We start from the raw sequence: 13,982 nt of genomic DNA, 5'->3' as shown, positions 1-13,982 counted from the left end.
AAAAGCTTTGTGGAAAGTCTGGAATAGAGGATGTTTGTGGAGACCCAATAGTGGATCCACCTGAGAGTTTTGAGGGTCTCTTACATCTAAGCACTGTCCTACGCCATTTTATTCCCACAGAGGTCATGGAAGGGGGTCTATTATCCTCGCATTGTGGATAATTCAGTCTAGCTCATAAACCTATAAACACAGGCAGATTTGTAAACAAAGCTTGACTGACTCTCAAGCCTGTGGTCTTTTACAATATTGATGACATAAAATTCAACCATTGAAAATAATACTTTTAAGTTTTTAATAGCAGGACATGAAGTAAAAAATTGCTTATGAAGTAGGATCATGAAGTGATGTATAAAAGTAAGTAACGAAATGCATTCTGGACTGGAGGAGTGGCTCAAGTGGTAGAGTACCTGCCTTGCAAGCTCAAAGCCCTTAGTTTAAATTCCAGCACAACCAAAAAGAAAAACAAAAAACGCACTCTGCCCAGGGATCATCCATGCCTATGCATTTGTTTTCCTTACACATTGTACACATTTCCTTTTAAATTCCTATTAAAAAGTATTATCAGTGCCAGCGGCTCACACCTGAAATCCTAGCTACTCAGGAGGCAGAGATCAGAAGGATCACAGGTCAAAGCCAGCCTGGGCAAATAGTTCCAAAGATCCTATATCCCCCCCCAAAAAACCCAAAAAACAAAAACCAAAAACCATCACAAAAAAGGGCTGACAGAGTGGCTCAAGTGGTAAGGGCACATGCCTTGCAAGAGTGAGGCCCCGAGTTCAAATTCCAATGCCACCAAAAAAATAGTTTATTGGCTGGGTGTGGGGGTGCACTGCTGTAATCCCAGATACTTGGAAGGCTGAGGGGGGAAGATTATGAGTTCGAATCAAGCCTGAGTGAGCCTACATCTCAAGAAAAACAAGGCATATCACAAACATGTTTGCTCCTATCATACAGAATATTTTTATAAATTGCTTTATAAATTCCTAACAAAAACTTTGTATCAACTGCAGCAATAATGTACACACAAAACATTTCCCTCTCACGTCAAATCTCTATCCCTAAAGACAACGACAGTGAGTTCTTACATAACCTTCCCGATAACTTCACCCATGTGTGAGTTGTTCAACAGTTTATTGACATATTATAATTTAGATTCCATAAGACTCACCCATTTTAGGTGTATACTTTGATAAATGTTTTGCTGAGGGTGGGATGGGATGCTGTGTTTTCTGTGGCGTTTGGCTGGGGGAAAACTGTTATGGCTTGCCAGGCTGCTTCTTTCCTGGTCCTTAGGCTGGACAATGCAACACACCTTTTGCTGGGGCTTTTCCTATGTGCACTTGTTGGTATTTCCAGGTTGCTGGCTTCTTGAGCTTCAAGCCAGGGACATAAAAGTCAAAAACAAAATCCAGAAAACTGACCACTGTGTTGTCCTGTGGGTCTTGAGGCCCCTCACAGACTTTCCTTATTTCTCTACCTTCAGACTTCTCACACGTAGGGTTTACAGTTGTACTGAGCAAGAGGAATCACACAAACTGTGTCTGTTCCATATCCCAGAAGCTCAAGTCCTGCACTCTAACACTTGAGCCATACCTCCAGTTCATGTTGCTCTGGATATTTTGGAGATGAGATCTCAAGAACTATTTGCCTGGGCTGGCCTTGAACCAAGATTTTCCTGATCTCAGCTTCTCAAGTAACTAGGATTACAGGCATGAACCACCAGAGACTGGGTTTGTGTTTTTAATGCAGGAGAAATATACTACCACTCAACCTCAACGGTAAGGTTGGCAGCCCTGAGAACTCCCTTTTTGATTTAGCATGATATGGTTGCATCCCTACCCCCAAAGGAATAAGGGGCAGAGGTCTCCACATTCGGTGTCATGTGTTCTTCATCTAGCCTCTGCTTCACTGTTAGTCATCCAGTCTAGACATTTATCACCTCCCCCAGCAATTTAAAATAGAGCCCCCATCTGGGAGTGCTTTCCAGGCAATTCATTCTATCCATAGCTGTCAAGTGTGTCTTCCTAAAACATCAAGTTAATTTTGCTATTTCCATACCTAAAAGGACCCACTGTATAGGATCAAGGTGTCAGGATGGTTTCTGACCCCTTTGTACTGGCCCAGTTCCAGCTCCACACCTTTTCTCACTCTTCTCCTTTCACAATGTTTCAGCTGCATTCTCCAGGGAAATCCTGTTGGTCAATGGGCCACACTGATTTTGCACGTCTCTGGTTCCGTCGTGCTGGACACTGGCACAAGAATTAGAAAATAGGAGAAAGTGAACAGCTGCTTCTTCTCTTTGGGTGGTGGCCAGGCAGTAGCAGCCATGGCTGAGGATGGCACTGGGGAGCTGTTGGCCCCGGTGAGGGGACAATCTTGGACTTCTGCGTTTGGCATGATGGTAGCAATGACAAGGGGCTTGGAGGCTCAGGTCCTATCCAGAGGCTGGAGCAGCTCCTGCTCTTTGGCTGATATATACTTCTCTTTTTTCCAGCTCCCCACTCCATCTCCCTGCTGATCTTTCAGTCCTTTTGACATCTGTAGTTAATCACTGGCATTGAACCCTCCCCACCTGCCATGTCAGGATGGGTTCTACCTTTCTGTCTGGCCATTTACTCATACACCCTGCAACTAAAATTATGTAAATATTGTCTTAGGATAACCTTAAGAAGATTGGTATTCTTGTTTTTAATATATGAAGGAAGTAAGATTTAAGTATGCAGTTACTTTTCATGAGGGGGAAAGCAGAATGTTTTTGCTTATGTATGGTACAAAATTATACATTGTAAGAATTGACAATGAAAATATTTATTAATTCAGGACATGAGTTCTTTATGGGGTAGTTATGCTAATATTGAATGCTTCAGTTATTCCTTGTAGGAAAACATTTAACAAGCAGCTAAGACACAGATTGCACAATTTAAAGACTGTAATAAATATGGTCACTTAGTAGCAGCCTCCAAGCTTCCTCTTCTTGTTTTGAAAAGTGGTTTGATGATTTACTATGATCCATTAAGAAACATCTAAACAGGAAGAAAAAGAAATGTATGTCACACGTCAATTTTGAAAACAGAAAACTACAGAACTTGAGACTTAACAGTAGTCATAACATCTATGTATAAAATTATTTCATTCTAACAGATAGGACTAAAGAGAAATGTACTTTAAGGGTCACAAATTTGCCTCTGAACCAATATCTTCCTTTTCAAAAAAGTAAGACGCCATTATTATGGTTTGGCTAGGAGGTGTCGTCCCTCCTTGTACCCCCACCCCCATGAAGGCGCATGTGCTGAATGCTTGGTCTCTAGTTGGATGGATACATGTAGAAACTAGGAGGGGCCAAGCTGAGGAAGGTAGTTCACTGGGGTATGTCTTTGAAGAGTACATCCTGTTCCTGGCCCATTCCTGCCTGTTCTTCTGCTTCCTGGCTGTCATTACGTGAGCAGCTCTTTTCTCTCCCACATCCTTCTACCATGATGTTCTCCCTTGCCACAGGCCTGAAAGCAATGGAACCAGCCAATCATGGACTGAAAATGTGAGCCAAAAAAAAAAAATCTTTCCTCTTTTAAACTGTTTCTTTCAGGTATCTGTCACAGTAACAAAAAGTCTGAGTAACAAAGCCAACCAACAAGAAGTGATAACTTATGGGAGTTTACAAAATGCAGGCTAATTTTATTATGTATGTGATCTGGATCAAAGTAGGGAAAAAACCCCACCATACTTAGGCTTTAGGTATGCCTAGCATGCTTGAGGCCCTGCATTTATCCCCTGTACCACAGAACAACAACAACAAAAACAAATTTAGGAGGATGTACAGTAAAATAGTATATATATGTATATATATATATATATGTAATACATGTGAATACAACCAATTAATAACCAGGCATGACAGTAAGTGGTATCTTTTAAAAGTTAGTTTTGTACTTGCTCAAATATTAAAAACCATTCCTTATAAGGAATCATAGAGCTAGAGAGCACCTGAGAGACAGTGGGAACCAGCTCTGAAGACTGAAGCCACACAAGCTGAGTGGACTTGAATGAGTCATTTGCCACCTAATGAGCCAGCTGAGAACAGAACCATGGCCTCTTGATTTCTGGTCTAAGACTCCTTAATGCAAAATAATATGCTGTGTAATGATTTGAGTCAATGATGGACTACAACACAACAGTGGAGGACTGCTTAGTAAGTAAGCTTAAGTCCCTGAGTGCAAACCTTAGTACCATGCCTGGTGATGTTGCTGCAGGCATATAAAAATGCAGCACATATAATTATATTTAGTACATAATATTTGATAATGATAACAAATGACTACGTTACTACTTTACATACTTACTACACATACATATAAATATTTTTTGGTGGTACTGGGGTTTGAACTCAGGGCTTTGCTTGCTAGGCAAGTGCTCTACCACTTGAGCCAGTCCTACACATACTTTTAAGTCATTATTTAAGAGTGTATTCCTATGTAAGAAATCTTCACTGTAGAAGTCTGCTATGTTACACTAGTGAGCAGCCTCATACATGTCCTGTGTGCTGCATTGCTTGATTGCATCAAGAGGCCATACTGAGTGACTGATCTACATCACCTACACTCGTTTACATACATTGTGAGGTTTGCATGACACATTTCTCAAAATGTAGCCCCATAGTTAAATGATGCTTGATGCCTACTTTTTACACTCATGTAAAGACACACCTCTAGAAAATCAGAAAAGGTTGGGTTGAACCTAAGTAACCATCAGCTGGCTTTACCTTCAGGATTTCGCAGGGAGCTGCACCTGGTGGCACAGGCTTCCCACAGTGTTTTGAATACTCAGTTATCAAGGCTGAGGCTTCATCTAAACTGTGGAAACAAAAAAGAAAAGGGGGAGCATGAGGAAACCCCTGGGGGTGATCAATGTTTGCTTTCTTGATTGAGGTGACAGCTTTACAGTGTACACAGATGTCAAAATGTATCAAATTGTATACTTCAAATATGTGCACTTATTATATGCACCAATCACACCTCAAAAACTAATATTCATGAATGACAGCAGGTAATGATGGCTGGATCACAAGGATAAACAGGCAGAGAGACAGTGATTCGTGCTGTGGTAGGAGGAAGGGCTATTGCTCGAGTGACGAGCATGTTTAGACCAGATGCAGGAATGGCCTGTTACCACTGCAATCCTTGCCGCACTTTTCCTTTCTGTAGGATCAGCCCTTTTCTTTTTTCTCCTTTTTACTTTCCACATCCACCCCCAACTCTATCCCAACAAGGTTTTGTTTCTAAACTTGTAGGTGCTAGAAAATTAGATAAGCAAGCTTAGCACAAATTATGTGTTACAAAGAGCCACCAGGGCTCTGAGCAAGCATCTAAGGTAGAAAGTTGTAATTTAGAATTCGAGGCAGGACTGTGAGATACCTATTTAGGGATTTAGATAACTTGTTCAATTATATGATTGCAGGTTCACGTTTTAGGACATGAACTTGTGGGAATGTGCAGTAATGCTGTCGCTTAATACTGGCACTTTTAATTACAACCACATAGCTCTGGAATTGTTTGACATTTTTCTCCAAAATAAAGATACATTTTAAGGAAATTCTACAGTAAGCTGGATTTTTCTTTTCTTTCTTTCTCTTCACCCCCAAATTAGCTTACCTTAAGTCATTCGCTAAGTAGTTTACCAGTTCAGTGATGCTGTTGGCATTCATCATATGTGATTTCAACACTTGAAAGTATTTTGTCTTCACCAAAGTCCCAAACTCCTTCTTATTTATGATATTATTCAGAATCACACTTCTGATCTGTAGAATGTCAGGTATCATGTTAGAAATATATTAGATTTCAAGTCCTTATTCAATATGGGAAATTTCTGATTATCAGAATCTGAATTATCATTGCATGGGGGCTCAGCCTCCTTTCTGAAGGGTGGGAACGGGGAGGAGGTTGTTTGCCCCAGTACAGTGCACAATACCTAAACAGGACACTATTATGAAGCACTTTGGGATTTTCTATGAGGAAGAAGATCTGTTTACAATTACAAGATTTTAAGTCTACAAATTTTCTATAGACAGCCAGGGTATCTGCTTTTAAAACACAAACAAACAAAACAAAACTACTGAGGTTTTAATAAAAGCAAACAGATTTTTATATGTTATGAACAGTAGAAAGAGTAGTTTCTAGCTTAATCTTATTTTGGGGAAAATAATTACCCTCTGGGGTTAAAAATTTCATAGCAAAAAGGAGATGAAATTGCCTCTTACTTGATGTGAAAATCCTGCTAACTGGCCAGTGTTCATATATTCTTCTAATTGTTGTAAAATGATCTGAGGATTGCATGAACCTAGAAAATTCTAGAAAAAAATCAAAGCATAATTAAAAGTATGATTACTACTAATTTCTATCAAGTTTGGGAGGTTTTCATTTTATTTCTTTATTTTTTGGCAGCACTGGGGTTTGAACTCAGGGCCTTACATCTGCTAGGCAGGTACTCTACCACTTGAGTCACTCCACCAGCCCAAGAAAAAAGAAAACACTTCTATTAATAAAAAAAGATTACTGAAAGAAGGGAGAAAAATATTTTACAACTATTTATTCAAACAGCACGAGCTGTTTATTAGACATTTTGTTGAATAAGTGCCAAAAGGAATCTTTAAACACTGCAGTGTTGAAAAGCAACAAGGGATGAGTTTATAAATACCCAAAACGGGAAAAAAAAAAAAAAGTCAAAGGCAAGCACAGAAGGCATGAAAAATGCAACTGACAGACCAAATGACAACCAAAAAAATACGTATTCATTTATATAGATTTTTACCTACTGCCATATCTACCTGTGGAGGAAACAATATTTCAAAATGCTTTGTTTTATTTGTTCTTTATTTGTATTAAAAGAAATCACAGTTAGCTATTTTTGCTAAACACCCACACATAAAATCTGACTCCCTCTCTCATCCAATTGCTAAGATAGGCTCCTCCTTGGAGCCTTCCCTATCTTGTTTGATGTCATTACCACCATCCTTCCTGGGAACTTACCCTTTGGGCTTGAGCTACCTACTCAGGTTGTTAAGTGTGGATCAAGTGAGCTAAAATTCTATAGAAAGGCAAAGTTTCCCAAGAGTTTTTCTTCTTGCCACCTCACCTCTCCCATCAAGCCTACATTGGTTAATGGGCTGTTCCTTCTAAAATACTGTCCTCATCATTTCACTTTCCTCTTCCAAGATAATTGTCCCCTACATGCTGGCAGAGTGGCTCAAGTGGTAGAGTGCCTGCCTAGCAAGCATGAGACCATTAGTTCAAGCCCCTGGACCATCAAAAAAAGAAGAAAGAAAATTGTTTCCCACATAAAGAATAAGGTCCAAATTCCTTTAGACATCCTTCAGTTGGACCTCAATCTGTCTCATCTCCCACTAATCCTCCACTTAACCTATACTGACGTGTTCAGGCTTTAGTGAATTTAGTGAGCTTAGTGAAAGGAAAAGCAACCTCTCCCAAGGCACATGCAGTATAAGACCTTCTATTTCCTTAGCAATCTGAGGAACAATATCAAGATACCTTGATTTGCTGGTGCCTTTTTTCTGAGTGGGGCATGAGCATTAGGCAAGCCAGTGCAAAAGCTGGAAGTTCTAACTGGACATACTGCCTCGCAACTCCCATCATGTCGAGATCATCTGAAACTGGACATCTGTGAGACAGCGCATTAGTTAGAGACCTGTCACATTTACTCAATCCCATTGGCTTTTCTAGCTTTCCACAGATGTTACCTGTCCACACTCTCAATAATTTCAAACAACAAAGTGCTGGTACATGATACATGCTTAGAAATGAGTAACTTGAGTCTTTGATGGCATTCTACCTAGAATAAAGTAATCTACCTCAGGAATACTGGACTACTGTCATCCATCATGACTACATGTGGAAGTCTACAGATGTATAAGACAAATTCTTAGAAAATTCAAAATCTACGAGACAGCACTATTGAGGATTGCCACAAAAGACACCATACATTTACATTTCACTTTCTTGGGAAGAACACAGTGTTTACTTACTCAAGGACTGCAACGAGACTCTCACAACAATCTGATAACTGACTGGGTTGTAAAGGACAAGAGGCTGAAGATATAAAAAACAACAGTGATATACATGGGCACTCTACTAGAAAACATAACTGTCAGTGTTTCAGAGGACAGAAAAATACCTGAGAGCAGAGGGATCTGTATCACATGTTGCCAAGCTCTGCTGAAGTAGGGAGCCTGTGGAAACGAATGTATTAAAGAATTCATGTCTGGGGTCTCACGTACTCTCTCTCTACTCTTGCAATCACGAACTGCATATCAAAAGCTTCTAAAAGCTGGGTGCTGGTGGCTCACACCTGTAATCCTGGCTACTCAGGAGGCAGAGATCAGGAGGATCGCAGTTTGAAGTCAGCCCAGATAAATAAATAGTTCACAAGACCCTATCTCGAAAAAACGCTTCACAAAAAAGGGCTGGTGGAGTGGCTCGAGGTGTAGGCCCTGAGTTCAAACCCCAGTACTGCAAAAAAGAAAAAAGAAAAAAATGGATGCTAACACTAGAGGCATAAATTGATATCTCCCTGTTTGAAATGAAGAGTCTAGGATAATTTTCTTCATAACTATACATTTCAGGATCATCTGTTTTATACAGTTTTAGATAATTCATTATAGTTCCATTGGCACAAAATACCAGAACTCAACTCAGAAAACACAATTAATACTAAGCCTATTATTTGCCAGACATTGTGCTAGGGACATAGGAGAAAAGGGAACAAAAGAAAAAACTTTGAGAAAAGGAGTAAGGAAAGAATATACACTTCCATCACTGGAGTGATAAAATAACTTCTGGTATTACTCCATATTATGGAGAATAATTAAGAATTACAAATAATGAGATAGTTCAAAGGCTAAATACAGACACCAGTAAGACCCAAGAATCCTGTGGCTATGAATATACTCAGAAGAAAAACATGTCCATATAAAAACTGGTTCACAGCAGCATTACTCATATAAGCTAAAAAGAGAAAAAAATCCAAATGTCCACCAACTAATGAATGGATAAATAAAACGTGGTATAGTCAGCCCTCTCTATGCTCAGGTGCTGAATGCATGAGTATAACCAACCAAGCATAGAACATATAGAACACTCTCAAAAAAATGTGCCTGTACTTTTTTTTCGTGTCACTATTCCCTATACAATATATACACATATATATGACATATATATAAATAAATAAATAAATATATATATATATAAACAATTATTTACATAGGATTTATTTTTTGGCAGTACTGATATTTGAACTTGGCCTTGTGTTTGCTAGGCAGGCATTCTACCACTTGAGCCACTCCTCCATCCTTTTTTACTTTATAGTGGTTTTTCAGGTAGGGTCTCAGTGTTTTTACCTGGGTGGTAAGGACCATGATTCTGCTACTTAATGTCACTGGTGTAGCTGGGGTGACAGGTGCACACCATCAGTTCTGGCTTTTTTGTTGAGATGGTGTCTCACTAATTTTTTTCCCTGGACTGGCCTCAAACCACAATTCTGATCTCTACTTCCTGAGTACTGGGATTACAGGTAGGAGCTACTGTGCACCTGACTTTCACATAGCATTTATACTGTATTAGGTGTTGTAAATATCTAGAGATGATTTAAAGTATATGGGAGGGCCGCGTAAGTCATATGCACTGCTATGCTATTTTAGATAAAGGACTTGAATAGCCACAGATTTTGGTATCTGCAGGGGGTAATACTAAAACCAATCCTCCAGGGATATACTGACTACATATCCTTACAATGGAACATTATTTCTTAGTAAAAGAAATGAAGCAGGAATACATGCTACAATGTAGTTGTATGCCAAGTGGAAGAAGCCAAACACAAAAGGGTATAATTACGTGAGTCATGAGTCCATTAATATGGTATGCCCACAACAGATAAATCCAGACAGAAAGTAGATTAATGGCTGCTGGGGGCTGGAGGAGAATTGGGAGATGCAGAATGACTGCTAATACATGACGTTTCTTTTTGGGGTAAGAAAAATATCCTAGTATTAGGCAATAGTAATGGTTACAGAACTACTTTGTGAATATATGAAAACCCATTTGACTGTACACTTAAAAGGCTGAATTAATTTTACCTTAATAATAATAAAAAAACAAAATAGATCTATCTGTCCTAATATGGATCAATATCCAAGACACCACTGTTATAGAAAACAGCATTTTGTGTAAAATGCAATTGCATTTATGTGTACAAATGTTATTTGTGTAACACACACCTACATGACTATACAATAAGGAAAGCTCTAGAAGGATACATCGTAAAGTCTGGGGATGTAGCTCCAGGATAAAGTGCTTGCTTCTCACATGCAAGGCTTTAGATTAGATCTCCAGCACCACCAAAAATAAATAAATAAATAAATAAATAAATAGTAAAGAGTGGTTATCCTTTGGGAAATAATTACGGAGAGAAATAGTAAGGAAAATTTTCATGTTCTACTCAGCATATTTCCATGGTGTTCTGATTTATTCAAGTAAATAAATTATTTATTTCTATATAATAGAGATTATGTGGGTATACAACTTGTGAAATTTAGAAAAGATGAGTAACACATGGTCCCTGACTTTAAAGGTCTTCAAGGTCTATGAGGGGCAGACCAACGTGTAATTAAGATAAATTGCCCTAGGATAAACGTTAGAGTCGAGCCACAGCGTTTCAAGAGTATATAAGATGATGTGATTGGTGAAGCCTGGGGAACTCAGGAAGCAATGTTGTGAAGAGGGTGAAATGTGAGCTGAGGATTCTGGAATATCATCCTGGGGCTCATCCTTTCTGTTCTTTACTCAGGAGGTGACCACTTAATCCAGTCTGCCCAGGAGACACAGGCCAACAAACACAAAGATTAAGTTGCATGATATTTACTTGAAGAAACTACATACCTGCCATAAGGAATGGATACTAGAAATAGCTGTTAAAACTTTCCTTAGATAAGAAATCTGTAAAATAAGTAAATAAATAAATAAATTAATTAAATTAAAAAGTTCTAAAGACCACCCAAAATATAAAGTTTCAACATGAAATACTGGATTCTTTATGTTTCAGAAAGAGTATCTGAAGAAATTCCTCTTCCATGAGAACTGCCAGCAGTCCCCTTACAAGTCCATGAGCATCAAAAAAAAGGCCAAGGAACCACCTATCTATTTCCAGTTTGACGTAGGTCATTACTGAGGCTGCACTTTCTCTGGTTAAGTTTGGCAGGATCTCAGGGGCAGTGACTGTCTCCAGCATGTGCGCGTTCAGTCGCAAGCGCTAATTTGAATGTGTGGGGGATGCTGTGCACAATCTTCAAGAGATCCTCAGTCTTACTCACCATGTTGAAGCCAAGAAGCTTCTGCAGGAGTCCATTCCAAAGCTGCAGGTCATAGATTTTGTATTCCAAACAAAGCTCTGCCACCAATTTTACCACCTAAAGCCCCAAAAAACAAAACAAAACAAAACAAAAAAACAAGCAAGCAAGCAACAACAACAACAAAAAAGAGTGAAAAAGTCATGTTGTTTCAAAACACCAGTAACCTCTGGAAAAGATGGGGCAGCTTAATATAAAACATACACATATAAATGTCTACTGCCTCATTTTAATGAAGGTTCTCTCTTTCTAATGGAAGAAACAAAGAGATTCTTCTTTTTCTTTCTCTATCCAAGAACAGTTTATCTTTTGGTTTCATTCTTGCCCTGGGCTCTCATTGCCTCATAGACTAAATTCAAAGGCAATCAGGTGGAAGGGAAATGACACTCTTCCCTACAGGGAATGGTCTCTTCCCCTTGTCTGTATGAGTACAGACAGAAAGGAGTATTAATGAGCTCTTTCTTGCTTGTGGGGATGATTTTAGCCAGTGAGCTTTAAGGAAGAAAGGAGAGGACCTTCCAAATTGCCTTATCCACCCACACACCAGACAGGAAAAGCAGTAAAGGTCTTGGGGTAGGGGACCTGCTTGGGGATAGAGGGTTTTAGGCATCTGAGTGGGGTAGAAGATTGAGTGGACAGAACAGCATATGTGAAGATGAGACCCCTGCACCCAGATGATTGCACATACCATAGGCTCATGGCTGTGGTTTTTCCACAGGCCCTTAATCATTCCTTCTTTAGGACTGTTGCAAAATAATTCGTATGTGATGGGGATATTCAGCGTCTCAAATGATGCCAGAAAAGTTATACATGTTAAATAGGATCTGGAAAACAGAGGTGTTCATAAGAATCATTCTTACAGAGCACATTTACATTTGAGATAAAATGTGCCACAAGGAGATATGAGGCCAGTTTGTTATTTAATGTCTGTTCTGGCCTTCTGAATATATTAACGGAGTATAATATTAGATAGAAATCAATTTGAGCAAGATGAAGAAAACATTCAGTTTCTAAACAAAATTAAGAAATGAGGACAAGATGTTCTCAAAGGCCTTGTTTCCTTCCTTCCTTTGCCAAAATGTCAAGAATAGTCAAGGCAACAGAGTTACGTTTACATAGCAGTTGAATGAATTAAAGGGCTTAGAAGTTACAGCTGCAATAAAAACATCTATTTCCCACTTCTTAATACAATGAATCAAATTCCACTTACTTCACTTCCGCAATGGGTTTTTTGAAGAGAGATTCTATAGTTTCCTTATCAGCCAAATACAGGAGGCACTGCAGAGCTCGTGTTTTGTGGGCAAAAGTTAACTGGCGTATGCCCAAGGTCTGTAAAACCAAAAAAAGGCTGGGAGAACTGAGTTACACAACTGCAGGTTCTAGTTAGGTAAATGACCTTCAACATAGGTGACATTTTTTTTTTTTTTTAAATTAAAGTCAGTCTCTCCCCTTAAGGAATGCACAGTGGAGAACAACAAGGGGAATTCTGAGCTTCTTTCAGAAGGGAAGGGGTCAAAACTATTTTCATAGTAGTACTAAGCTACATTTTTTTTGCCTTTTACGCTGTGTTAATTTGCACTTATGGTACAGAAGCAGTGGGGGGCGAAAGTGCAGGCAGACTTGAGGCAGGGACCCCAACTGTTCTAGTTGCCTTTGTGTACACAGGCATGAATTGCCAGCACTGAAAACCAAAGAAGACTTTCATTTCATTAAGAAATTTTTTTTGCCCGGGTGCTGGTGGCTCACACCTGTAATCCTAGCTATGAGGAAAGCAGAGATCAGGAAGATTGAGGTTTAAAGCCAGTCCCAAACAAATAGTTCAGAAGACCCCATCTCGAAAAAAACCCATCACAAAAAAGGGCTGGTGGAGTGTCTCAAGTGGTAGAGCACTTACCTGGTAAGTGCAAGGACCTGAGTTCAAACCCCAGTGCCATGAAAACAAAAGTTTTTGATGAAGCAATAAAAATTAATTTTATTAAACCTCAATTCTAGAATATATAGCATATTGGTATGAACTCATATTTGAACACATGTGAATATTAACTAATTATAATGTAATCAATTAATATTCTCTACAGCAAAATGGGAAGCATGTTAACTAGCCACTTTAATTGGTATAGCATCTTAGCTTGAAAGAATGCGTAAAAGACAAACTAATATGCAAGAAAAAAAAAAAGATTTTTTTTTCCTTCTTCCTACATGGACTTCAGCATCTTAGACTTCTCCCTTGTCCTTTTTGCCCTGTGGACCATTTGCCCTGTGGCTCCTCACCCTTCCTCTCTATTCTCTCCACCTGGGTTAGGGTTAGGGTTAAGGAGAGGAGGGAGGAAAAAGGAAGAAGGAGAGAAAAAGGGAGGAGGGGGAGGAAGAAGAAAGGAGGAGGAGAAAGAAGAGGAAGACAACCTTTCCGCATGTAAAAGCCTGAGGCCAAAAAGATGCATATGCAACTTTAAAGGCACACAGAACGATTAGTCTGGCTGCAGGTTAGAGAGTAACTAGAGCCAGAAGACATGTTATACAAGGACAAGAGGCCAAGGTGGAGACCTTTCTATGGGCCAGTTTGTTTGGACCTCTG

General features: G+C 39.3%; 1 protein-coding gene and 1 non-coding gene across 6 annotated transcripts in view; both read right to left on the bottom strand.

Annotated features, from left to right (window-relative positions):
• Positions 1 to 1,741: 1,741 nt before the first annotated feature.
• On the bottom strand, positions 1,742 to 1,876 carry LOC141419135 (small nucleolar RNA U109). The gene has a single exon (XR_012443793.1). It is a non-coding gene; the product is annotated as a small nucleolar RNA U109 (small nucleolar RNA).
• A 916-nt stretch (positions 1,877 to 2,792) lies between these two features.
• Kntc1 (kinetochore associated 1) overlaps positions 2,793 to 13,982 on the bottom strand; it is a 74,600-nt gene continuing 63,410 nt past the window's right edge. For 3 of the 5 annotated variants that reach the window (XM_074060925.1, XM_074060924.1, XM_074060926.1), the window contains 11 exons: positions 12,618 to 12,736; positions 12,096 to 12,231; positions 11,372 to 11,467; positions 10,941 to 10,997; positions 8,182 to 8,236; positions 8,033 to 8,096; positions 7,539 to 7,668; positions 6,251 to 6,340; positions 5,646 to 5,791; positions 4,757 to 4,847; positions 2,793 to 3,023 (listed from right to left, as the gene is read on the bottom strand). In XM_074060925.1, the coding sequence (XP_073917026.1) occupies positions 3,003 to 3,023; positions 4,757 to 4,847; positions 5,646 to 5,791; positions 6,251 to 6,340; positions 7,539 to 7,668; positions 8,033 to 8,096; positions 8,182 to 8,236; positions 10,941 to 10,997; positions 11,372 to 11,467; positions 12,096 to 12,231; positions 12,618 to 12,736 (1,005 nt within the window). In that variant the 3' untranslated portion in view covers positions 2,793 to 3,002. Of the gene's footprint in view, positions 3,024 to 4,756; positions 4,848 to 5,645; positions 5,792 to 6,250; positions 6,341 to 7,538; positions 7,669 to 8,032; positions 8,097 to 8,181; positions 8,237 to 8,355; positions 8,517 to 10,940; positions 10,998 to 11,371; positions 11,468 to 12,095; positions 12,232 to 12,617; positions 12,737 to 13,982 lie in introns of those variants that run through there. The other 2 variants (XM_074060927.1, XR_012443510.1) reach the window with 2 other exon arrangements.

This window comes from Castor canadensis, chromosome 18, assembly GCF_047511655.1.
Source record: "Castor canadensis chromosome 18, mCasCan1.hap1v2, whole genome shotgun sequence".
Classification (NCBI taxonomy): Eukaryota; Metazoa; Chordata; class Mammalia; order Rodentia; family Castoridae; genus Castor; species Castor canadensis.
Note: the sequence above shows the minus strand (reverse complement) of the source record. Positions and strands in the feature narration are given on the sequence as shown.